General features: G+C 43.8%; 1 protein-coding gene across 1 annotated transcript in view; it reads right to left on the reverse strand.

The window, feature by feature from the left end:
• The window catches only part of LOC126270700 (fringe glycosyltransferase), a 570,474-nt gene that overhangs the window by 284,260 nt on the left and 260,521 nt on the right, over positions 1-25,693 (reverse strand). The window contains exon 5 of the mRNA XM_049974091.1: positions 10,767-10,826. Coding sequence (XP_049830048.1) covers positions 10,767-10,826 — 60 coding nt within the window. The remainder of the gene's footprint in view (positions 1-10,766; positions 10,827-25,693) is intronic.

Here is a 25,693-nt window from a genome sequence, read left to right on the forward strand (position 1 = left end):
GGCTCCGACGAGTATTTTGATGCGTATTATACACATATATTGCACGTAAACTATGAAAAATACGAGGGGGTGGGAAAAAAATTAGATTAGAGGCCATCGGTCCCTAAGATTACGCACTACTTAAACTAACTTATACTAACACACACACACACACACACACACACACACACACACACACACACACACACACACACACACACACACACACACACAACGGAGGACTCCAACCTCCGATGAGGGGAGCCGCGCGGACCTTGACAAGGCACCCAAGACCGCACGGCTACCCTTCGCGGCAGGGGCGGGGAGGGAAGGGGGTGTCCACTACGTAAGATGCAAATTTTGTCAGCACTATTATATACACAGGTAGCCCCTGAATCTTTTTGTCTTCAAGTATTGAACTTAAAACTATCCCCAATGTCAATATAAACTGGATGATCTGTGCTCCACATCTTCTCACGTGCAAATCATCAAATGGTTCAAATACCTCTCAGCACAATGGGACTTAACATCGGAGGTCATCAGTCCCCTCGAACTTAGAACTACTTAACCTAACTAACCCAAGGACACCACACACATCCATGCCCGAGGCAGGATTCGAACCTGCGACCGTAGCGGTCGCGCGGTTCCAAACTGAAGCGCCTAGAACCGCTCGGCCACGGGGGCTGGCTGCAAATCATCAACCACACAAAAAATGATAGAACATTTTGGGGTACGGGGTATCTTTAACAACAAGAGGAAAATGGAAATACCCTTATTCACTCACAGTTTATTTCACATTTATCATCCGTCTCGAATCGGGTAACGACTTTAATGGCACACCGCAAAAGTAGTCACTTTGCACGCGAGAACCTATCATTTTCTTTACATTGTCACAGTTCACGCGCCCAGAAATTCCAGTTAGCAGATGTAGTTGCCAGTGGTTGTTAGTTGCTACTTGCGACTAATGACAATATGACATCTACTGTGATAAATAGCGGAAGTCGCAGATTATTAGTCGCAAAAATTGCATTTTAACGATGGTAGAGTGCGGAGAAATCGAAGTTGTGAATCCGTGAATTGCCATTTTAATCTGTGACAAACTGTAACTAAAAATCGCAGTTATCGAAAAGCAGCTTTCGCAGAAATCTCTGATATCGGTATATTACAGTTTAGCTCATACTTAAAAGTTCTAATGGACGACGACGACGAATGTAAAGAGCCAGGGGAATTTGCTGTGCAGCCTACTGAACCTGGAGCATGACTGTGTCTGCACTCTGCAGCAGCTGCAGCGAGCAGAAGAAGCCGTCCAGTCGCCGACGGCGGTGATGGCTGCGCAGACAGGGACAAAGCTTGTCCCGTCTGGCGTGCTGTGGCAGCGGGCGGCGGGATTAGCGCTGCACGTGTCGCCGCCAGGAATGCACTCCACACGCCGCCCTCGCGGCCAATTCGTCTCGCCTTTGTCGCTCCAGAGCGTGTCCGACACCCGCGACTCTGCCGCCAGGCGCGTAACGTTTCCTGCCTTCAGACAGCCGCAGCACCACAACACACAAATCTTCAAACACACCTCTCCCTCTACGCCGTGACGAAAGCTTAGGAATTCTACCGTCTCTTAGCCAGTTCCACCCACAATACCATTCGCACACACAGAAGGAACACGGAAAGAAATTTAAGGTAAGAAGGTATCGGTAAACTTGCCGCGTCAAATTTGGACTGGGATTTTATCCAAATTTTATGTGGCAAGTTTTACAAGTGTTATTCAATGACTCAGTCGCGAAACACTTCGTAGCCACAGAGAAATCTACTTCTTTCAAGTAATTTTGTACATTATTTTCCTTTCGTTCCACGCTCCAGTTTGTCAGTAAAAGTCATAAGTCCTTTTGAGTGCTCTTACGTGTGAAACAGGATAAAAACAGTAACGGAATGTGGGGAGTGGGAACCAGAAATGGAGGAGGACGCAACAACAAAACAATGAGGAGAAGGGAGTAGAAAAGGAAAGAGCAACGAAAGAATGAAGAGGAGAGTGTAGAGAAGGAGAGAACAACGAAGGAATTAGGAGACGGGGTGCAGGGAGGAGGAGGAGGAAGAAGAGGAGGAGGAGGAGGAAGAGGAGGTGGTGGTGGTAAAGATATCAGAAGGTACTGAAAGAATTAACGAGGGAGTGAGAGAGCGTTAAAGACGGAACGGGAACGCGAGCATGGTGAAAGCGGGAACCGAAGAGTATAAAGGCAATGAAGAATAAATAGATGGAAGAAAGAAATACACTCCTGGAAATGGAAAAAAGAACACATTGACATCGGTGTGTCAGACCCACCATACTTGCTCCGGACACTGCGAGAAGGCTGTACAAGCAATGATCACACGCACGGCACAGCGGACACACCAGGAACCGCGGTGTTGGCCGTCGAATGGCGCTAGCTGCGCAGCATTTGTGCACCGCCGCCGTCAGTGTCAGCCAGTTTGCCGTGGCATACGTAGCTCCATCGCAGTCTTTAACACTGGTAGCATGCCGCCACAGCGTGGACGTGAACCGTATGTGCAGTTGACGGACTTTGAGCGAGGGCGTATAGTGGGCATGCGGGAGGCCGGGTGGACGTACCGCCGAATTGCTCAACACGTGGGGCGTGAGGTCTCCACAGTACATCGATGTTGTCGCCAGTGGTCGGCGGAAGGTGCACGTGCCCGTCGACCTGGGACCGGACCGCAGCGACGCACGGATGCACGCCAAGACCGTAGGATCCTACGCAGTGCCGTAGAGGACCGCACCGCCACTTCCCAGCAAATTAGGGACACTGTTGCTCCTGGGGTATCGGCGAGGACCATTCGCAACCGTCTCCATGAAGCTGGGCTACGGTCCCGCACACCGTTAGGCCGTCTTCCGCTCACGCATCTACATCGTGCAGCCCGCCTCCAGTGGTGTCGCGACAGGCGTGAATGGAGGGACGAATGGAGACGTGTCGTCTTCAGCGATGAGAGTCGCTTCTGCCTTGGTGCCAATGATGGTCGTATGCGTGTTTGGCGCCGTGCAGGTGAGCGCCACAATCAGGACTGCATACGACCGAGGCACACAGGGCCAACACCCGGCATCATGGTGTGGGGAGCGATCTCCTACACTGGCCGTACACCTCTGGTGATCGTCGAGGGGACACTGAATAGTGCACTGTACATCCAAACCGTCATCGAACCCATCGTTCTACCATTCCTAGACCGGCAAGGGAACTTGCTGTTCCAACAGGACAATGCACGTCCGCATGTATCCCGTGCCACCCAACGTGCTCTAGAAGGTGTAAGTCAACTACCCTGGCCAGCAAGATCTCCGGATCTGTCCCCCATTGAGCATGTTTGGGACTGGATGAAGCGTCGTCTCACGCGGTCTGCACGTCCAGCACGAACGCTGGTCCAACTGATGCGCCAGATGGAAATGGCATGACAAGCCGTTCCACAGGACTACATTCAGCATCTCTACGATCGTCTCCATGGGAGAATAGCAGCCTGCATTGCTGCGAAAGGTGGATACACACTGTACTAGTGCCGACATTGTGCATGCTCTGTTGCCTGTGTCTATGTGCCTGTGGTTCTGTCAGTGTAATCATGTGATGTATCTGACCCCAGGAATGTGTCAATAAAGTTTCCCCTTCCTGGGACAATGAATTCACGGTGTTCTTATTTCAATTTCCAGGAGTGTATAAAGTAAATTGTGTACAGTACAATCAGGCTAACTTTGTACAACTTTCCTCCATTTTTTGAAAATATTGGACACAAATTAGATTAAACATCAAAACAGACATTGTAACGGTTTGCATATATAGTTACTGAGTGCTTCGATAGGTGATGATGTATGCTAAGAATGCCCTAGTAGAGTAATATTTCAGTTTTAATGCTGGTGCACAGTTTTTCCTATGTCTAATTCTCTGGGGAAATTTAGATCGTGCCAGAAAGAAATTATGTATTAGTAAGAAGTAAATAAACTGTATTAATTCAGTACTGCAGGTTTACCTTAAAATATAAAGATTTAACATCGACCTGGCATTCTTCAACTTAATTTGCTGTTATCAGAATCCCTCTTCACAGCCAACGAAATTAAAAGATCGTCACAAGCCTAACAGCCTGTAGAAAGTTGGAAAGACGTCTGAAATACTAACTAGAAATTACAGTTGTAATATAACTATTACTTTTAGCACAAAATAATGCGAGCAGGCGGAGCAGCAGCCATTTGAAACAAAAATGGTAAATGGTACAAAGATATCCTGACTGTATGCATTTTTTAACAGGAGTACATAGAGGATGTGAATGTCTGATGATTTCATTTGTTAGAAATTTTGAAGGTCTATTTACTCCAATTTGAAAGGGGGGTATGGGCGAAACATCTCGTAGCCACAGACGTAGTGACTTAACACTAGCTCTGACCGACTCTGTAGCCGGAAAAAAGCAACAGCGCAGATGGTTACCAATTCTGTCTTCGGTCTGGAACGACCTGGGTTCCATTCCCGCTGCCTCAGACTTTTTCCGAGTCAACCTCGAGAAACCAGACCTCATTTCAACTGCTCCAATAAAGAAGCAGCGACATCATCAGAATTCATCTACTTGGAATAAAGGCTGGGGGCATTAGTGATATGCGGAACACATGCCCCACGATCTACATCGCTTCTCGTTTTCCATTGTTGTCGGCCTGTCGGAACAGGCCCAAGAACTTATCCTTGAACATTGGTTACGTTCACGCCTTTTCTCTTTGATACTTATAGGAAACTAAATCACCGGTGGTTTCCTTGAATGAACTAACATTAGCTGGAGGTTTTAGGGAAACTACCAAACTCTGAATAATTTTCCTCTCGGAAAACGAATCCAATGTGTAAACTGTTGTGTCAACTAGCAGAAAAATTCTCAATGGCAACTTTACAGTGACGTACATTCACCAAAGACAGAAACTTGACAAAGATAAGTAGACAAAGATGAGTAAGTAGACAAAGATGAGTAAGTAGACAAAGATGAGTAAGTAGACAAAGATGAGTAAGTAGACAAAGATGAGTAAGTAGACAAAGATGAGTAAATAGACAAAGATGAGTAAATAGACAAAGATGAGTAAATAGACAAAGATGAGTAAATAGACAAAGATGAGTAAATAGACAAAGATGAGTAAATAGACAAAGATGAGTAAATAGACAAAGATGAGTAAATAGACAAAGATGAGTAAATAGACAAAGATGAGTAAATAGACAAAGATGAGTAAATAGACAAAGATGAGTAAATAGACAAAGATGAGTAAATAGACAAAGATGAGTAAATAGACAAAGATGAGTAAGTAGAGATAATCGTTTGTGACTTTATGTCTGGTGATGGCTACTGTCTATCGCAGAAAACGTACACGGTCTTAATATTTCGGCGGAGTAAGGAAGTCACGGTGATGGAAAACGCCGCTGCTGCAGACGGCCCGCCTGATGCGGTCCCACTCCGACAGCCCGCGCCCCAGTGTTTTACGGCGCGCGTCCCGCCCACACAGAATTTATCGCGATACAGCGCCGTAGAAAATAAAACTCCTCCGCTAATTAACGCCCAAAAGGAGCTGAGCGCTGCTCCCGCGGCCGGCTAATTTCCGGTTAATTGTTCTTGTTTCTGCCCCGCTTCATCACGTCCTGCGTCGGTGGCCACCGCTCAGTCCGAGGCAATTTCTTCTTCGCCCACAACTGTAGCCATTTTTCACTGAAGTTAATTCACAACAGGCTTAGTTGTGTATCCTATTTCTTTTTGGAAAAAGATCAACACATTTTTCAAACCTGTGAGACGACTCACAGATAGATAGAGGCTTTAATTTGCAGCCTCGTAAACAGTGCTATAATAAAAAAAAAAAAAACAGCTCACAGTTAATTTACACATAACTTAGTGGTTGCATGATTACATTGTCGAGTCTACATTTCGAGACCGCACACTGCGACCTGTTTTCATGCGTGTTCGTGGAACCCTGAAATTCCTCAGCAAAGCGTGTCAAGCATGTACCGCTGTGCTGAGGACTTGTAGCGTCAAGTTGTGAATGAATACATAAGTAAATGCAATGTAGAAACTAACTCTGTGACAGACATTTCCTACCGAACAAATGATGAAAAAATAATGAAAAGACTGCTCCCATAGCTCTGTAAAACTTTATTTAGTCCACTACCGGTTTCAGCTTTTTTGCTAAGTCATTCTCAAGTGGCTCTGAAACTGCCATACATATGACGGATATATACACGCGTAAAACTGAAGATGAAAACAGAGTAAGTGAAGCAGTCTTTTCATTAATTAAACAAAGAGTTGCAAAGCAGATAGAGAAACTAATAAGAAAAGAATAATGTTTTACGTTCCGTCGGCGAGGAGGTGTTTAAAGATGGAATTCAAGTTAGGATGAAACAAAGTTAAGGAAGGAAATCGACCGTATCTTTTTCAAAGAGATCACCCCAGCGTTTGTCTTAAGTCATGTGAATATCCAATAACGCCAAATCAACGCTTATAAAAGGGGTACAGTATCCTTCTGATGAAGTGCTCTCCCTCTCTTTAAAGGCATTACGTCTAGTGAAAGAAGAAGATGCGACACTAACTCAAATGAAAATCTTAAATTTGTTATCAGAATTCGAAATAGGGCGGCCTTATCCTGTAATTGAACACGGAAGTTGGAAATGATATTCACAGTTTCCTGGAAGTGGTCGCATGGGAAAGATTTACTACCACCATTACATCGTAAAACTCTCAGAGTAAACAGTTTGCAGTGGTTGACAATTACTAAGTAATGTAGACATTGTTGGATAGGAATAATCATGGACAATTATGGGGGACATGAAACACTGTACGTATGTAACAGATGTGGGGTGGTGTATTTGTAACGAGAAATGGTAGAGACTTCAGCACATGGGAAAGCAGGGTAACAAACACAAAAAACATTCATGTTTGTGAAAGGTCAGACTTTCACAATGAAGGTCGATGTCCGATTTTCAGTATGGAATATGCTCTCCTTGAGCACTAATGCACATTTTGCACCTGTTATTCATACTGGCTATCAACCGTTGAGAGGTCCTTGGGGGATATTGTCCTACTGCTCTCTCAAGGCGTTGTTCAGTTCTTGCACGGTTCGGGGAGGGGGTGCTCGTAGAGAAACATGTCTTAAGAGGCGTGCTCTATATGGTTTAGGTCCGAGGAGTACGCAACCATTCCCTATGTTCGTTATCTTCACTTTCCAGTGTGTCCGACATCTTAGCGGTCCAATATGGGCGCGAATTGTCGATCAACAGGAAGTCGGGACCTACTACACTTCTAAACACGCGAACATGATCCAGAATTATCTCCTAACAGTACCGCTGAGCTGTAATGGTACTCGGGTAAAGATATAGAGCGGTGTTCGACCACTGTGTATAATGCCTGCACAAAAATACCGACTAAACCATACACATGACGTTGTTGAACATTCTGTCGTGTCTAACATGTTACCCTCCCTCTCCACACTAACGAGTGTCCAGAATGAGTAACCACAGGGAAGTGGAATTCGTCGGAGATCACCACTCTGGACCACTGTTGACGACCCCACTCAACATGCTCTTTATACCTACGATCCCTTTGTCGACCATGGCGTGGTTGAAGTGGGGTAGATTTAAAAGGCTTCCGAACATACAAAACAGCCTGATATAATCGCCGTGAAACGGTTCTGGCAGAGACGCGTACTGTTGGCGGTTGCAATGTCTGCAGTGATCTGCCCAGGAGTGACGTGTCTGGTCCTTTTCGCCAATACGACCACCTGAATGCTTCCGCACAGTATTTTCACCTTCTGCGGCCATTTTCAGTCAAGAGATGATACTTTTGGACACTCCCACTACCGTGGCCACAGAAATGACACTTTGACCGTCTTCGAGCCGCCAAACCGCTCGTACACGGTCATAAGCACTCAAATTATGTTCTGCAGACATGATGCCATACGACACGGAGTATCGCACTGGTCGGTTTCACAACACCCTTCGTTAAACATACTACTGCACATGCTGCGGTTCCAGACTAAAGCGCCTAGAGCCGCTCGGCCGCACGGGTCGCCCTCCTGCCCTCATTTTACAATCATCGGGTGGGTGTTCCGTAGCATTTTGCAGTTGTTCGTAGCATTTGGCTGTTGTTGCTTAGCAAGTGTGAAGCAGTGTATTTTTATAATCATTTCTTGTTTACTCCTTAATTGTGCTAAAAAGTTGTGTTTCAAGAATTTATTCTCCTTTAGAATAACTGTGTTAATAGCATAATATCTTTATTATGTATGAGAAATAACCCTACATTCACACAGTTACTTGCTTTCATCCGATCGTTACCATTACAGCAGTTCTATAAGCAAAGAAGAGCAGCATTTTGGTGGTTGGTTTTTGAGTAATTGATGTTTAAAACCTATTGCAACTTCAGAAAGTGCAGAAATGGAAGTTGGCGCATGTTACGACTTCCGTGTTCGACGCTCCTTGTCCGGTCCTGGAAAATCCAATTTTAACTCTAGAGGGCTTGTAAATAAAAGAAAGCATTTATTTATTTGAAATAAATACTTTGAACTCTATTTACCACAGGGACCAAAGAGAAATAACTATCAATACGGTGGACTATGAACCCAGAGGCTTGAGTTGCAACTACAGGTTACCCGTAGAAACTTCTTCCTGGTAACATACAAATGATGTATGGAAAACCCAGCATTGCGCAAAGCTTCATATTCTGTGTTAAACTTACAGGTAACCGCATAATAGACTGGATGAATCGGCTAGAAGTAGCAAGAAGGCAAGCTCGTCCTGGTAGAAACAAGCCTAGTCGAGTGCTGTTCTGGTCAGACGAAACACAGCGCTTACTTTACTGTGCACTGGTCACGAAATTTCCTTTCTGTAGTGCTTTCTAAACAGAAAATAAACAATTATTTTCGAAACGCATGTAACGTTAACAAATGGTTGCAAGTAGTCCATTACAGATGAATAATTTCCCTTCAAAGCTAACTATTTTTAGCAATTTTCATTGAGTTTTCGGTACTTCTCCAAGAAATCTTGCTGACTGAAGCATATTTGACGGGACTCTTCTTGCAAAGAAATTTTTGGAGCCAGTATCCAATTTCCTGCAGCAGATCCACACGTGTGAAACTTTTTTGTTTTTTGGGGGGGGGGGGGGGGGGGGGGGGGAGCGGAGAGAAGCAAACCGCCTGATACTTTCACAGCATTTACGTAATTTATCTTTTACTTATAAATTAATTCAAACTAAACTAGCAAATATTAGAGTGTAATCGTCATTCGAAAAGGTGTGTTCGCTTGTTCCTTAAAACCCTACGATTACTTCTGTCTCATGAATCAAAGAAAATTTCCTTCAGTTGTTTAGCATGTTTTAGCATTGATTACGACGATAAACTGATATTGTCACTGTACATACACTCATTTTATGAGCACAAGCGTTTGGTTTGCTGTTGCTTCTGCATTAAACAGGTTTTTAGAGGGGATCCAGTAACCTAACTGCTTCTGCAACCGCTTTTCTATTAGTCGGTTGCATCACACGGCACGTTTGATCCGTTAAACGAATTTCGAAACGAGGAACATTGCACACGGAAACGTAAATGAGCTTCCATTTATATGTATGAAACGTATGAAAAGATTCAAATAAGTTTTCAGCGGCTGTAGGGAACCAGGAGAAAACATTTACAAAATGTTTCCGTATTTATGAACAGAGGGTGAATATGCCACATGCGATAAAGGACATTTTGTAAAGCATAATACTTTTCTGTGCAAATTATTTTAGAGGTTGAGCAGAGCACTATGGTGAATAAAATCTTACGTAACGGCTGTTTAAGTACCTGTTAAAATACTTTTATTAAAAAATCACAACCGGTTACGCATCAGTGGAATCAGTGGAGATGCATCTTCAGATGTTTAAAAAATGAAGAAACTTATCACGTTAATCTCCACTAATGTGAAACCGGTCGTGATTTTTTTAGTAACAGTATTTTAACAGGCAGTGCAGTAGATTATATCTGCATAGTGCTTTTCGTTAGGTAGTTGAACAGCGTTTTAAACCAATAAAATATTTTTCGCGCATGTGAAGCAATAGTGTTGTGGTCGCCGGAATCGCTCGCTGAGGTACGCTTTTGTCACATACTAGCTAAGTGGAAAGAAGATTGCATTTGTATCTGTTTCATTTCTGGTGGTAACTACAAAATTCCAAAACGAGAGGAGGGTGTTCCGAAGATTTGTTCAGCAAGTAGCACTTCTCTATAAACGTTACACCTGCTACAGATTTTTGTGTAGCAGACAACAGTAACGTTATATTGAAGAATAGATACTTCATTCTGTTTATTGTACAGTATCTTGTCAGATACATGCCAGACACACACGGGCGTCCAATGAAAAGAATATGATAGTAACAGCACGCAACTAGAATTGGAATTCAGAAGATTTGAACGCACAACCTCTCACCAGATGAGAAAACGGACGAGTGTAGTGTCATAGTCACACTGTCACAGATTCCATTTTACTTCTGAGCTTACCAGCTTACGAGTACACTGATCAGTGGTCCCCTAAGAGCAAAAAGTAAGGTAAAACGAGCTCCCCCCTAAGCTACAGCTCGAAGTAAACAAGGATTCCTCTCGGCGTAAACAACTTTACAGCCGGCACGGCACATCGCGCGGGGGGAGATATCTGTGTCCCAGCGAAAGTAATCCTGGGGCAGTATTTATGGCAATGATAAAGTCCGTACGGCGCTGTAACAAGCGTAACTCGATAAGCTGGTCCAATTTATGACTCAATTAAACAAGGCTTTATAATGAGTGGGCTACTCACTTCTTGTTGCTCTCCAGGAAGACATCAAACTCGACGGACATCTTGCAGCACAGCGCCTTCCTGCGAACAAAAACACCGAACAGGTTACTGGTTTGTCCACGCTACACGGAATTGTTCGGCGGAATTTACGGACCTGCTCCGGCGGAGCGAGTCGACACAGGGGCCGCTGGATTAAGTGCAGGCCGTCATCCCGATACGCCATGCGGATGTTGAGGGTTTTCTTGATTTCTGCTAACAGGTGGTGTCACCAATCGAGAAGCCAGTAAGTGTGGAAAAGAGAGAGAGAGAGAGAGAGAGAGAGAGAGAGAGAGAGAGAGAGAGAGAGAGAGAGAGAGAGAGAGAGGGGGGGGGGGGGGGGGTCACGGTCAATGGCCTCGTGCCAATAGACAATGATACGAACACATTGTATATGCCATGTATACAGGATGGTTTGAAACAGGGTGAAAAATTTGTAAAGGTGTTGCAGGGCAGCGTGCGGTGCCAGGTAAGTAAGAAAATGAAATTCAGTACGCTGCGCCGTTCCCCGCGATATAACTAGCAATTGGCGCGCGCGAAATCAAGCGGCCCACCATCATGTACGCTGTGATCTAGCTTTGAGAACAACTAACACTGTATCTGGAGGGCCGCTTGAATATAGGCGCGCCAACGGCATGATTGGCAAACTTCAGTGCTAACTAACTCGGAAACGGAGCAACGCAGTGCATTTTTTTATTAATTTCTTATCGTCACAAGCTACCCTGCAACACCTTACAAGCTTTTCAGGCTATTTCTTGGTTGCCTCTGAGCACAATGCGACTTAACTTCTGAGGTCATCAGTCGCTTAGAACTTAGAACTAATTAAACCTAACTAACCTAAGGACATCACACACTTCCATGCCCGAGGCAGGATTCGAACCTGCGACCGTAGCTGTCGCTCGCCTCCAGACTGTAGCGCCCAGAACCGCACGGCCACTCCGGCCCGCAGGCTATTTCTTACCACCCTGTGTACAGCGCAATTCTTAATACATGTCAGTGGTCTCCAAACAGCAAAAACAACAGAAAATATGTATGAACTTGGGTTTCATCACAATGTTCCCGCTTTCTTAATACCAGTTGGTAGAGCTTTCAGTTGAACATAAAAAATAAAAAAATCAGCCAAAGTCTTGCTGAAACATACAGGGAAGTTCTCTCTCCACACACAACTGCTCATAAACCACCACCACCACCAATTATTATTATTATTATTATTATTATTATTATTATTATTATTATTATTATGCGTGGTTTTAATGCACATTTGTGGAAAGAAAACTCAAGAAAGCGATTGGTGAATACTCTGCACACAAATGGGCCAATCAAAATTGAAATATTATGGTATGTAGTGTAGAAATTCTTATCTCGAAATTAAGTCAGGCCATTTTAAGGAAAACCCTCGAAACAAGAAACACTGCTATCGCAATCTCTTACCCACATTACATGGAGATTTATAATGTTCAAGAATGCAAATGGTAACCATCGCCAATGATCTGTCTCTTATCCAAGAGAGAGACTGAATTTAAAGCACTACTGCCATTAGTAAAAGAACTAAACAAAACGCAAGCAAACAAGTTGGGAACCCATGAAACAAGTTTATTAAAAATGCCGAAAACTAAATTCCTTCATAAAGGCGAACAAAACACCGTTGGTGGAAGGAAGATTGTGAATAAGCTGTAAAATCATTTCCACACGGCCTGCAAAACATGGAATTGTAACAAATTAAAATCGGCACAAGACACGATCCTGGCTACTAGTAAAGAAACTTTGATATTATTTAGACAAAAGGACAAAACGAGAACAGGCTCAACGACATTGAAGAATAACAAAAATAACACGAGGATTTTTGTAAAACACTGAAAATTAAATTAAATGTATACTAGCCCAAACTATCTGCTTCAAGAAAGAAAACTACCAACTGGCACCCAACAGCCAAGAAAACTGTAGAAAACTTCGAAAGTATTTTAAAAAGTTTCTAAACTGCCCTGAACTCACAGAAAGATGCCAAGAAACCTTCAAAGAAATTATAATGATCATGCAAAACATTTGGCTAACAGCGAAAATTCCGGTTACCGAAAAACTGCAACGATAAATCTAATACATAAGAAAGAGGACAGAACCAATAACAATTATGGAGGGATTTCCCTGCTTCGTGTTTCTAAAAAATGTCTCCTGGACCGAGCATATCACCACCTTGAGCACAGAACGGGTGAATATCACGTAGGTTTCAGACCAAACAGATCTTGCCCACAAGGAATTGTAGTTCTGAAACTAATTCTCAGATATTAAAAAGTGAATAACAAAATAGTTTCTATCATTACAGATTTCTAAAAAAATCTTTACATACAGTTTCTTAAAGATTCTGAAAGAACAAGGTCTGCACCTCAAACCACTGCGGCTATTAGTGAAACTCTAAATGGTGCGAAATCTAAGAGCAGGAGAGAAATTTCGGTAAATTTTCGAACTATAACAGGAGTGAAACGAAGACACTCAATTTCTTTTCAGATCTATCTTAGAACAAGTACTGCAAGGCTGGCAAGAACTACAACCTGAGCCTAAAATTGACGAACCATTCAAATTAGGAAGAATGTAAGAACAGACTGCGTAGCTTTCGCAAACGGCCTGGCGATTGTTTCACTAGATTTAATCAACACAAAATAAATAGAATTCATAAAGAAAGACCAGAAAAGGTAGTTCTCCAAAAATCATTTGAAAAATAAATAAATAAAATACAAGTCTACCGACAATCTTACATCCAGAATTCTAAAAGCTAAATACGAGAGTTTCTCAGTTCAAATACTTAGGCGAAACCATTCAGGTGACTGGCCTGGAAAAGATTGGTTATGTAATTCGTTGCCACCAAGTGAAAACAGCTCTCAGACTAACAAATGATACCGATAACAAGAGCGGGGAAGCAATGTGGGGACAAAGAAGAACTGAAACCATATTATGAAAATGCCCTCTGTGGTACATCACGTGGTTTAGTAAAAACACGTGAGGAATAATAATAATAATAATAATAATAATGGAAATAATGACGGTCCAGAAGTAATGCAACATGAGGTGACTATATAAAGCCATTCTAGGTATGAATAACGGATAAGTGCTTGGAGACGACACTGTCTCAACAGAAATGGTAGGGAGCCGTTAACACAGCAGAACTATAGGAAAAGTTACGCAAAAGGAATTTGCAAAATTATTGACAAAAGGCCTGAAGAAGATAATTATCGAAAATAGTCTTCTATACAAGAAAAGAAACAGGAAATGTTACGTAAAAGGCATTGACTAAAATTAACATCAATGGCATAGAAAACAGTTTTGTATTTTAGTCGGACTACAGAAGAACCTGCTTTGGGAGGTCGAGAACGAAACTTTTGAATGGAGCAATGCGTGTGAACCACCGGTTTGGGTGCAAGTCAAAGAGTTTCAGTAAGTAAGACACCTAATCAACAGAGGCCATAAAATCAATTACTCGTACAGTAGGAATAAAATAATACACAAAAGACAGTAACGTACAAAAGAAAATCGTACAAGTTAACAATGAATTCACAAAACGACTTGAGGTGTGTGTTAAGGCAGTTGAAGACGACGACCGGAAGACAGTAAAAGAAAACAGACGAGCAAGAATTGACTGGAACGCTTTTGGTGTTTCAGAATTGAACTTCCCAACTGTAAGAAGAAAGCTTCGATGTGTATATCGCCAGTTGTTATTTACTGGAGCGAAACATTGATTTCTAACGCCGAAACGGTTCAATACTTTCGTTGCAAAGCAGAGATAGCGATCTAATAGGAGTTGAGAGATAAACGACAGAAAACATGCAGGAGCAGCGCCGTTCCTTCAGTCGAAGATCGTAATGCATGGATACGTCTTGATGTGGCCTTTATCCAGCAGTGTGTGCGTAACGACTGCTGCGGCAGATGATGATGATGATGATGGTGATGGTGGTGGTGGTGGTGGTATGGTGCAACTATTTAACGAGCCTGTGTCGTATTCTATCTTTGTCATCACTACCGGCTTTAGTTAATTTAATTTACTGTTGCAGTATCAAAATTATTAGAACTATCGTATTATTTATTCAAAACTGTTTTTATGGAAAGCAGTAAAACTAGCAAATGAGATGAGTATACTGGGTTTTATTTTTGTTAGTAGTGTATAGCCTCCCCCCATGAACCATGGACCTTGCCGTTGGTGGGGAGGCTTGCGTGCCTCAGCGATACAGATGGCCGTACCGTAGGTGCAACCACAACGGAGGGGTATCTGTTGAGAGGCCAGACAAACGTGTGGTTCCTGAAGAGGGGCAGCAGCCTTTTCAGTAGTTGCAGGGCAACAGTCTGGATGATTGACTGATCTGGCCTTGCAACATTAACCAAAACGGCCTTGCTGTGCTGGTACTGCGAACGGCTGAAAGCAAGGGGAAACTACAGCCGTAATTTTTCCCGAGGACATGCAGCTTTACTGTATGAGCATGGAGAGCTGCATCAAACCAGTCTCAGGACTGAAGACGACGACGACGACGACGACAACAACAACAACAACAACAACAACAACAACAACAACAACAACAACAACAGTGTGATAGCCACAATATGCCTGCTTGATCTACCAGTGGATATCCAGCGCAAATGCCAGAAAAGTGTTATTTTGTAGTTGGCAGATATTTTATCGATGTTATTATTAATTGCGTATGGGCCCAGTTGGATCATGGAGTGCATTGAGATTTGTTTTACTGATCTTTCATATGGCACTTCCGTTCTCTCTGAGAGGGCTATTTTTCTTTCCTCATTTTATTTTTATTTATTTTTGTAATCGCATTCTCTGGCTACATTACGCAACGGTTATGGCAGAACTGATTCCTGTGTACTGCTTCCATTGCTTTTATCTGTTTTTTCTTCTTGTTTATAACTAACTAGACCTATATCCATGAATTGACCCGCCAGGTTAGCCGATAGCGCTAATGGGCTGCTTCCTGGACTCTGGTAGGCGCACCGCCCCGGATCGAATCCGCCTGGCGGATTACCGTTGTCGGTCATTGTGCCGGCCAGCCTGGATGTGGTTTTTAGGCGGTTTTCCACATCCCGCTAGGTGATTACCGTGTGGTCCCCACGTTCGGCCTCAGTTACACGACTCGCAGACATCTGGAACACGCTCGCACTATTCCATTAATTACACTCAACGCAGACAGCAGGGGTACACTAATTCCGTCCCAGGGTGTACGGGGTGGCGGCAGGAAGGGCATTCGGCCACCCCTGTCCACTAACCCTGCCAAATCCGTTCCTAACAATGCCGACCCTGCGTCAGCGCGGGACATGGCACCAGTGCAAGAAAGATCTATATCCATGGATTATTGTTATAGTAGATGTGTTGCACGTAAAGAGTAATGACGAAAAGACTGTCCTTCAAATGCCACTTTTTTTTTTAAGAAAATGGGTTAATTTTTCAACTCTCTACAATATTCTTGTGAACAGCTCAACTAGCATCCCCCTGTCATCTCTATTGTTAGTTTTAACATTCCTGAAGAGCGAAATCTTTTGAGACGAAGCACTTGCTGGATCAGTTAATGTTAATAAAGAACCAGGAGTAACACTTCTGGAGCAAGTGTTCCACTAGTAACCCGAAGTTATTTGTGGAGTCCGGTAAAACGCAAGGTGCAAACACAAATCCGCCAGGTCTCGAGTGCAGTGATTTAGCACTATGTCATTCCGTGCGGTCCCCAACGCCGTGCCAACTAGAACCATTACCGATTAAGATGCCGTGTCGTTAAGCTGGTGTCCGGAACAGAATTAACAACCGTTTCGCACGGGTTGTGCATTGTGATTCTTAGTTGCGCGTTGACCTAAGCACATACGCCGAAAGCAAGCAAAGGCGACGGATAGGAAGAAAGGCAGGTAGGCAGGTTCCCGGTTCCCCGCTTAATGCGCGCCGCCTTAAATATTTATACAGCGCGATACACGGCCGTTGCCCCGGGAGCCTCCACACGTCGCAGGAATCACAAGCGAGGCGCGACACCGCGACCGCGTCTGCCGCTCAGCGCCGGCGGGAGCCGCTCAGCGCCCGCCCTCTCCGAAGTCGCCTCTTGTGACAAGAACTGACGCAAGCACTGGCCGTTATTCTACCCGGTACGTAAGCAATTCTTGTCTCTCAGGCGACGTGATTGGTAGTGAATATTACAAACTGCCTACTGGCTTCTGTCTCGGGTTCTTCGGCCGACGTTCATCTAATGATTTTTACTGACGTTTCGCCAGCACGAGTGGCTGCCACTGTCAAAGCTTCACCCTCCATTGCCGGTGGTAAACTGGAGGCAACGGAGGGTGAAGCTTTGACAGTGCCAGCCACTCGTGCTGGCGAAACGCCAGTAAAAATCATTAGATGAACGTCGGCCGAAGAACCCGAGACAGAAGCCAATAGGCAGTTTGTCAACAAGTGGCCACGAACGCCTTAACAATTTTGTAGTAAATATTACCTTTCACACTATTGGAGAATTTAACATGAAATAAAATGAAGCTGATAATGTCCTGAAATAAATCTAATCAAAGTCACATACTTCCAGTTCCGTGACAAATTTGGGAAACTAATGTTCTGGTCCCAATAATATGGTGTATGTTCGACCTCAGCCACAAATATCAAGGTTTCCTTAAATATGAACCGAAACTGATTATTTTGTGTTAAGAGAATGCTTACACGCTATATATTTCTTTGTTTGATTCCAGCCGGAGTTAGAAACATTGCTTAAAACAACGAGGCATCTAATATTTAATAGTTGGTTACTCTATCAATTTGAGGGAAGTGCAAAGAAAGCCAGTTGCACACTGCACATCGGCCGCTCGTGTAACTGGCTGCAAATATAAGCTGCTGTTGTAATATCAGCAATACTATCTTCAAACGCGAAGATGTTGCGTATGAACAGGTAGCTTCTTATATTTTTCTGGCACATGCAACTGCTGACCTCCTCGTAGACGAAACAGGCAAATTTCAAGAAATATTGAGAATACGCGATAGACGCGATAAAATCTGTAGCCTATGCGACAGAACACGCTGATGACATTAACAAAAGAAATTGCAATGCGATGTAAATACTCTTTTGGTGCATGCTGGCTAAGTTATTTTCAATACATATTAGTTTCTTCTCGTTTCATTCCATTTGTGTGGGCGGTAGGCCCAAAGGTCTCAAACTTCGCTATACTATCTAAAAATCTTAATATAGTCTGCAGATATGATATAAGGGAATAGCTTCCGTTCGAGGGCGATGCTGCAGGTCCATGCAACGTTGTAGCTATACAAGCACCGGTATGAAGGCAACGTGTTAGTGTCACATTCGTGTCTTTTCGAAACCGAAACGTGAACTATGCCGCGATTATTATTATCATCATCAGAGCCAACGTGCTATTATTATTGTCTTTATTGCCGAAGGGCAAGCGCCAGTTGACATCCACCGGAAAGTGAAGTACGTGTATGGAGCAGCATGTTTGTCGAAAAACCACCTTCGTGGACTGGTGCGGCTGGTCGATCTGGGAGGTCAACCTCACTGATTACGGACAAGTGGGAGACATTCGAGCACCCGCCACATCGGCCTGCTCTCTACCCATGCGATTATCTCGCCTTCCGTCCCATGAAAGTGGCCTTGAAGGGTCGACGATTCCTGTCTGACGATGATTGGGACAGGCAGTTACGGACTTCTCCACGCAGCAGGACACGGTCTTTTTTCCAAATGGGTCTCTTCAAACTAGTTCACCGGTGAGATGATTTTCTCAATGCCCATGGTGATTTTGCCCGACTGGCAGACTGTTCTGGACTGCGCAGCCATCTGACAGAAATATTTTGATCGCCCGTTATACATAAAATTCTAGCTTCCTTCTTGAAAATATAAATGGTTCAAACTGCTCTGAGTACTGTGCGACTTAACTTCTGAGGTCATGAGTCGCCTAGAACTTAGAACTAATTAAATCTAACTAACTTAAGGACATCACACACATCCATGTCAGAGGCAGGATACGAGCCTGCGACCGTCGCGGTCGCTCGGCTCCGTACTGTAGAGCCTAGAACCGCATGGCCTCTCCGGCCGGCTTGAAAACATAGTTAAAAAATCATATTAACGAATATCCCAATTTTAGCAACCGTAAAAAATCATTTGTTTTTTACTTTTGTTGTATGTTCCTGAAATCTCTTCCGCGGTGGCACATACGTAACTGTTCTTGCGTTGGCATACAAAAAGGAAAAAAAAATTGGGAGGCCACAACCTCGTCTTCGGCGGCAGTCAATGATTTTTAACATATTTACTTTCTCCAGGCTGAGAACATATTTCTCTCACTCAAACACGTTTTTTTAATAAAAAAATTACAAGTTAAACCTCTCACAAGATGACCACCGGAGCCCTGAGGTTGAGCGAGTCGAAATCGTAAGATCTATGTATATAAGTGGAGGGTATTACTTGTATGGTGTTTGTTAGAGCTTGGAATCTGGAAGCAAATGGGAGTCATACGAGAAAGTCAATGACAGTTTCTAACTCAGGAAATAGACGTTGGAGGTAGATGTGAGACTTACGCCTTGACATTCTGGGAGAATGTGATTTGTCTTTGTCTCCCTATGATCTGCTCCGAAGTGCCAAGCTTTTTAGCCACAATTAGGAAAACATGTGATGTGTAGGGCTGTATTCATATACTTCGTATGTATGAAACAGTCACGTGTTAATTGAATTATAACTCACACCGTCATGTGCTGTTTCTCACGACATTTAGACTTATCGATCGAAATGAAAGACTTACAACCTACGAATATACCTCTGCTACAGAACCATATGTGATGCGTCATTTATGGTTCCCGACGATAGTTTCAGTGTGGACAGCAGTGTGTTTCCAAGAGGATGACTTTTTCTTTACACTTTACACAAATGCCGCCGCTTTGAAATCGGCGCTGCAGACTGCGGTTCCGTGCCATGTCTGACGGGAACGCTAGATCGCAACATAAATCTTACCTCGAGGTACGGAATCCGAACACCAGCTGCGGCTAATGCCTTCTCGGCTCACGTCGCCTACATAAATCCGCATGTCTTATTATTGGGATTTCAGGTGTTTTACTAACGACACGGACAAAAGGTGCGGTGTGCCCCAGCTGCTACTTGACAGTCGCGTCAGCGAGGGGACAGAGCGAGCCCGTGTTTGTGCGTGGCTGCTCGCGACGCGGGAAACAAAAGCTTGGAAGCACACCAAGCGCGCGCTTCGTGAGTCATTTGCGTTTCTGATGTTCGTCGCCAATTACACCGCGGGCATGCGTAACTAGCACTCGCCACGCACGACTTAACAAGCCGGGCTCACCTGTGAATTAATTACACCCGAAGCGTGAGGCGGCCGGCAGTTGCGCTGCGACACCAGAGGTCGTGGCTCCGTCGTTAAAGCAGTCTCGCACTACCTGATCTAACTCGGTACAGCGCCGACGTTTATGGGCTTTTGTGGCTGCTTTATTACCGATTTATGATGTCACACACACACACACACACACACACACACACACAAAACGTGCATGTACATGTCAACAGATCTGCAGACCTTTATGATGGGATAGTCACTGCTTTTATCATCAACATGATGGGAATTTCTATTTACAGCCCTTCGACATCTTGTCATACTAACGTTTTTCGTCCGAAAGATGGAAGCATTAAAAAAAAATGGCCAGGTGTGAGTAGATCTTGCACTCGGAGGGTTCCGTACAAAATTATATATGTACCTGTTCATCCAAGCCGAGAATCGAGTATCGTGACAATTGTCGGTGTCAACGGCCTTGCTGCAGTGGATACACCGGTTCCCGTGAGATCGCCGAAGTTAAGCGCTGTCGGGCGTGGTCGGCACTTGGATGGGTGACCATTCAGGCCGCCATGCGCTGTTGCCATTTTCGGGGTGCACTCAGCCTCCTGGTGCCAATTGAGGAGCTACTCGAGCGAATAGTAGGGGCTTCGGTCAAGAATACCATTATAACGACCGGGAGAGCGATGTGCTGACCCCACGCCCCTCCTATCCACATCCTCCAGTGAGGATGGCACGGAGGTCGGATGGTCCCGGTAGACCATTCGTGGCCTGAAGACGGAGTACAGATATCGGCATCGGCAAGGCATCAGTTCCGGGAAATTCAAAGACTTCCAAGAATGTTTATCACAAATGACAATATTTTTTCGTGTGATATAAATTCACAATTCTCGGATTTTTCCTTTACTTGTACATTAAAACCTTGGTTCTTGCCAAATTTCGTGATTGCAGATCAACGGGAAATACATTATAAGTTTTGATGAGTGTGTTTGCGATTATAAAAACAAGACATAAATGGCTTTATCTTTTGATAGCACCACCAACTTAACACGTGAAGTAAGTTTCAAATTTAAACGTCTTCCCGTTCCAGAAAGAAAGGGGGTTTCAACAGTCGGACGGACAGCCAAAAGCAAAGTGATTCTTTAACGGATCCGTTTTTACCGTCTGAGGCACGCAACCCTGTCAATCGTATTAAGAGGGATGCTTTATGCCACCATGTATATGTAGAACATTTCTGGCCACTTTCAGTGTGTGGCCATTTTCAAATATATGCATACATGTAGGAATAATCACTTTATTTTACAGGTCTGTCTTGATATCATAAATTTTAACATTTCACTATGACAGCTTTCGGCAACTGCCATCTTCATATCATAAAATATTCTGATGTAGTACGAATGTCAAACTAAACATCTAGGTACATAGTACATAAGGATGTACCTACATGTTTAGTTTGACCTGAAGACTTCGTGACCTGAAGACTTCGTGACCTGAAGACTTCGTGACCTGAAGACTTCGTGACCTGAAGACTTCGTGACCTGAAGACTTCGTGACCTGAAGACTTCGTGACCTGAAGACTTCGTGACCTGAAGACTTCGTGACCTGAAGACTTCGTGACCTGAAGACTTCGTGACCTGAAGACTTCGTGACCTGAAGACTTCGTGACCTGAAGACTTCGTGACCTGAAGACTTCGTGACCTGAAGACTTCGTGACCTGAAGACTTCGTGACCTGAAGACTTCGTGACCTGAAGACTTCGTGACCTGAAGACTTCGTGACCTGAAGACTTCGTGACCTGAAGACTTCGTGACCTGAAGACTTCGTGACCTGAAGACTTCGTGACCTGAAGACTTCGTGACCTGAAGACTTCGTGACCTGAAGACTTCGTGACCTGAAGACTTCGTGACCTGAAGACTTCGTGACCTGAAGACTTCGTGACCTGAAGACTTCGTGACCTGAAGACTTCGTGACCTGAAGACTTCGTGACCTGAAGACTTCGTGACCTGAAGACTTCATGACCTGAAGACGGCAGGCAGTAGCCGAACTGGTCATAGCGAAATGTAAAAATTTATGTGATCAAGACGGATCTGTAAAATAAAGTGCCAAAAATATGATTACAGACTCATTTTTGAAACATTGTCTTCAATTGATATTCTTAATAATCGTTGAAATTCATGGGGAAACCGTTAGCTGTCTTTTATTTGGTACAGTATTACTAGTTTTTGTCTTAGACCATTTTCAAGCTTTGCAGGTATAAATGGCAGGAACGATTACAAGTTGCTGGTGCAGGTCAACCGTAGTCTGTAATTTATTTTCGAAGCGAATAAAACTTTTGGCGACGAGTGCTCTGTACAGTTATTAAACTGCTGACAATTTTGTTGACTATGGTCGGCCTGCAACAGCAACTTGTAATCGCTTACGTGATAGTATAACATTCCTGCCATTAATGATAAGCTTTGCCATTCATGCTAAGCTTGACAATGGTCTGTGACAGCAACTGGCAGCACTGTGAGAAACAGTAAACAGCTAAAGGTTTTCACCATGAATTTCAACATTTTAAAATGCACTGCGTCGGTGACGTGTGTGTCAGATTTTAAATATGACTCACTCATCACTGAAGCAATATTTTCGAAAATGACCAGTAATGTCATTTATATTACTTGCTGCAATAAAGGCATTTTGTATAATACAATTTAAGTTAAGGCCAATAGTTAGTTTTTAAAAACGGTTTCTTCATTCAGAAACCTTGTAATACGTTTAACGCACTACGCGCCACTCTTTCACTTAAGATTAATTGCTGACGTCTTCCTTTTCGTCATCCGTAAAGCTTCAGACTGGTTTGTTTCGGCCCTCCACGTCTTGCTCTCCTTTGTCAACTTCTTTACCTCAGGGTAACGTCGTCGATAATTTCTTGGTTATACTCGTATCTCCGCCCTCTTCTGCAGTTTGTCGCGTCTACAGCTTCGTCCAGTACCATGCACCTGATGTCTTTAACACATGCATCTTCCTGTCCTTTCTTCTTGTCAATGTTTTCTTTCTGCCCCGATTCTGTGGTCGACAGGCGATCACACATTTCCATATTGTGCACTTTCTCCACGGTTGCAGTTTTGGAACAAACTTCACGTGCGCATTTGAATTCAGTCGACAATTTTATTCCCGTTGCAATCGAAGAGACATATTACTTACAAACATTCACCAAACTTTAATAACTTCTCCTTCGCAGTAAATCGTTCAACACGATTTTGAGGACAAGTTACCCATTTTAACCATTTAATGGAAACAAATACGCTCAAACATCGCTTAGAGTAACGCGACCACTTCACATACAAGAAAGAAAACAGTCAGTCTTGGTTGCAGCGCTGTATTTATTATTTATTTAGGTATGACGCGTTTCGCCTGATTCAGGCATCTTCAGATTGGCTGGATATTGGATGATGATAGGTATCCCATGTACCTGACACCACCTAATATTCAGCCAATCTCAAAATGCCTGAAAGAGATGAAACTTGACAATTCTAATAAATAATAGAGTCATCCCTCCAGCCACGACTGACTAACTTATTTCTTCCTCGTGTACTTTGGTTGCCGTACCATGAATACCATGTGTTGCAAAAACGTTTTCACTTAAGTTTTTGCACAAGACGAAATATGTCCTATCATGACTCAAATAACGTTTTTGTTGGGGTCAACGTCGTCATTTTGCCTCATCTTCATTTTGCTCTCGCATGTAATACACTGTAGCTCACTCATAAACGCCGAAGTTCGTAACTGTACAGAGGTTTACTCCCTGCAATCGTCATGTGAACTTTAGTATGGCAATGAGATGCAGTTTATCGTTATCTCCTGAACAACGCCTTAAAAGCTAATTTCAGGCAGTTTTCAACCGGTAACGGTAAGTAGTGCACGGCAGTTGTGAAAATTTAGAAGACAAATTTTATGTAACTGTTTCCTGCTTTACACTTCTTTCGCTGTATGTAGTTCTATTGCCTTTTTCTCTAATCTCTTATTTACAGAATCTTGTACAAATGGTTATAAGCAACTGGCAATGCATCCAAAACAATTACAGCATGTACTGAGGATAGGCAAAATAATCTCAACCGTGGCTGTGTTTGACGGCTAACATTGTATGTAAGGCACGTGTCGCGCTGTAGGCCTACTGTGCGTGTTCAGTACGGACCAGGCAGCAGTGCAGGTTGTTTACAAGTGGTGCACACATCGTATCTGCATTCAGAGGCCGAGGTCGACGTGCAATGAATGACCTAACAGAGTTACAAACAGGACACATTGTGGGGGTCCGTTAAGCTGAAGCCTCAGTAACCAAGACAGCCAACTTACTGAATGTTTCAAGAGGGATGGGTGGTTTTGGGGGTGAGACTAGACAGCGAGGTCATCGGTCTCATTGGATTAGGAAAGGACGGGACGAAAGTCGACCGTGCCCTTGTGAAGGAACCATCTCGGCATTTGTCTGGAGCGATTAAGGGAAATCACGGTAAACCTAAATATGGATGGCCGGACACGTCGTCATCCCGAATGCGAGAACACTGTGCTTGCCACTGCGCCACCTCGCTCGGTGATGTTTAAAGAGCAACTGTTTCAACAGTCATGACAGTCTACACAAAACATGGAAAGACAATCATCGTGTCAACGCAACATTGGCCGCAAATAAAAACTAAATAACAGAGATCGTCTTACGCTAACACGACTTGTGTCAGAACAACACAAAACTATGGCGGCTAAAGTGACTAAAGAACTCAATAACCATCTTCGAGACCCCGTGTCTATCGACACAGTCCGCCGAGAACTTTATAAAGCAAATATTCATGGACGAACTGCAATACCGAAACCATTAGTGTCGACAAACAACGCAAAGAAGCGTAAAACATGGTGTCAGCAGCGTAATTCTTAGACGGCTTATCAGTGGAAACACGTCATATAGACCGACGAGTCAACGTTTTCGTTGCTTCCAACATCGAGCCGGGTTTACGCCTGGAGAACGCCAAAAGAAGCCTACAATCCCGATCGCTGGATTCCGACGGTTAAGCATGGAGGTGGAAGTGTGATGGTGTAGGCAGCTACTATTCTGTTGGTCCCATCTTTAATCTCAAAGACCGTTTTACAGCCAACAATTACGAGAATATTTTAGGTGACCCCATGATTCAAATGATGTTCTCCAACAATGACGCCATATTTAAGGATAATGCACCCATTCACACAACCAGAACGTACAATCGTGGTATGAGGGGCATGCAACTGAACTGCAGCGTCTTTCCTGGCCGGCACAATCCCCAGACTTGAACGTTATCGAACCCTTGTGGTCGGTATTGGATCGCAGACTTCGAAGCAATTTTCGCCTCCCTCGTGACTACAGTAGTTAGAAGAGGTTCTGATCGAGGAGTGACATGACAGTCATCTGCAGACTGTACAATCATTATTTCGCAGTATTCCAAGAAGAAGCGCAGCTGTATTACGGGCAAATGGGAGTCCAACTCCTTGTTAACAAGCCACTCCCAAGTAAGTACAGGTGTTAACTTTATTTTGCCTATCCCTGCCCGTGCATTACGAAACGCAGCGCAGAGGCGCCTGTAGATGAAAGCGGCGGCAGTGGGCAGCAGAGGTGAGCAG

This window comes from Schistocerca gregaria, chromosome 1, assembly GCF_023897955.1.
Source record: "Schistocerca gregaria isolate iqSchGreg1 chromosome 1, iqSchGreg1.2, whole genome shotgun sequence".
NCBI lineage: Eukaryota > Metazoa > Arthropoda > Insecta > Orthoptera > Acrididae > Schistocerca > Schistocerca gregaria.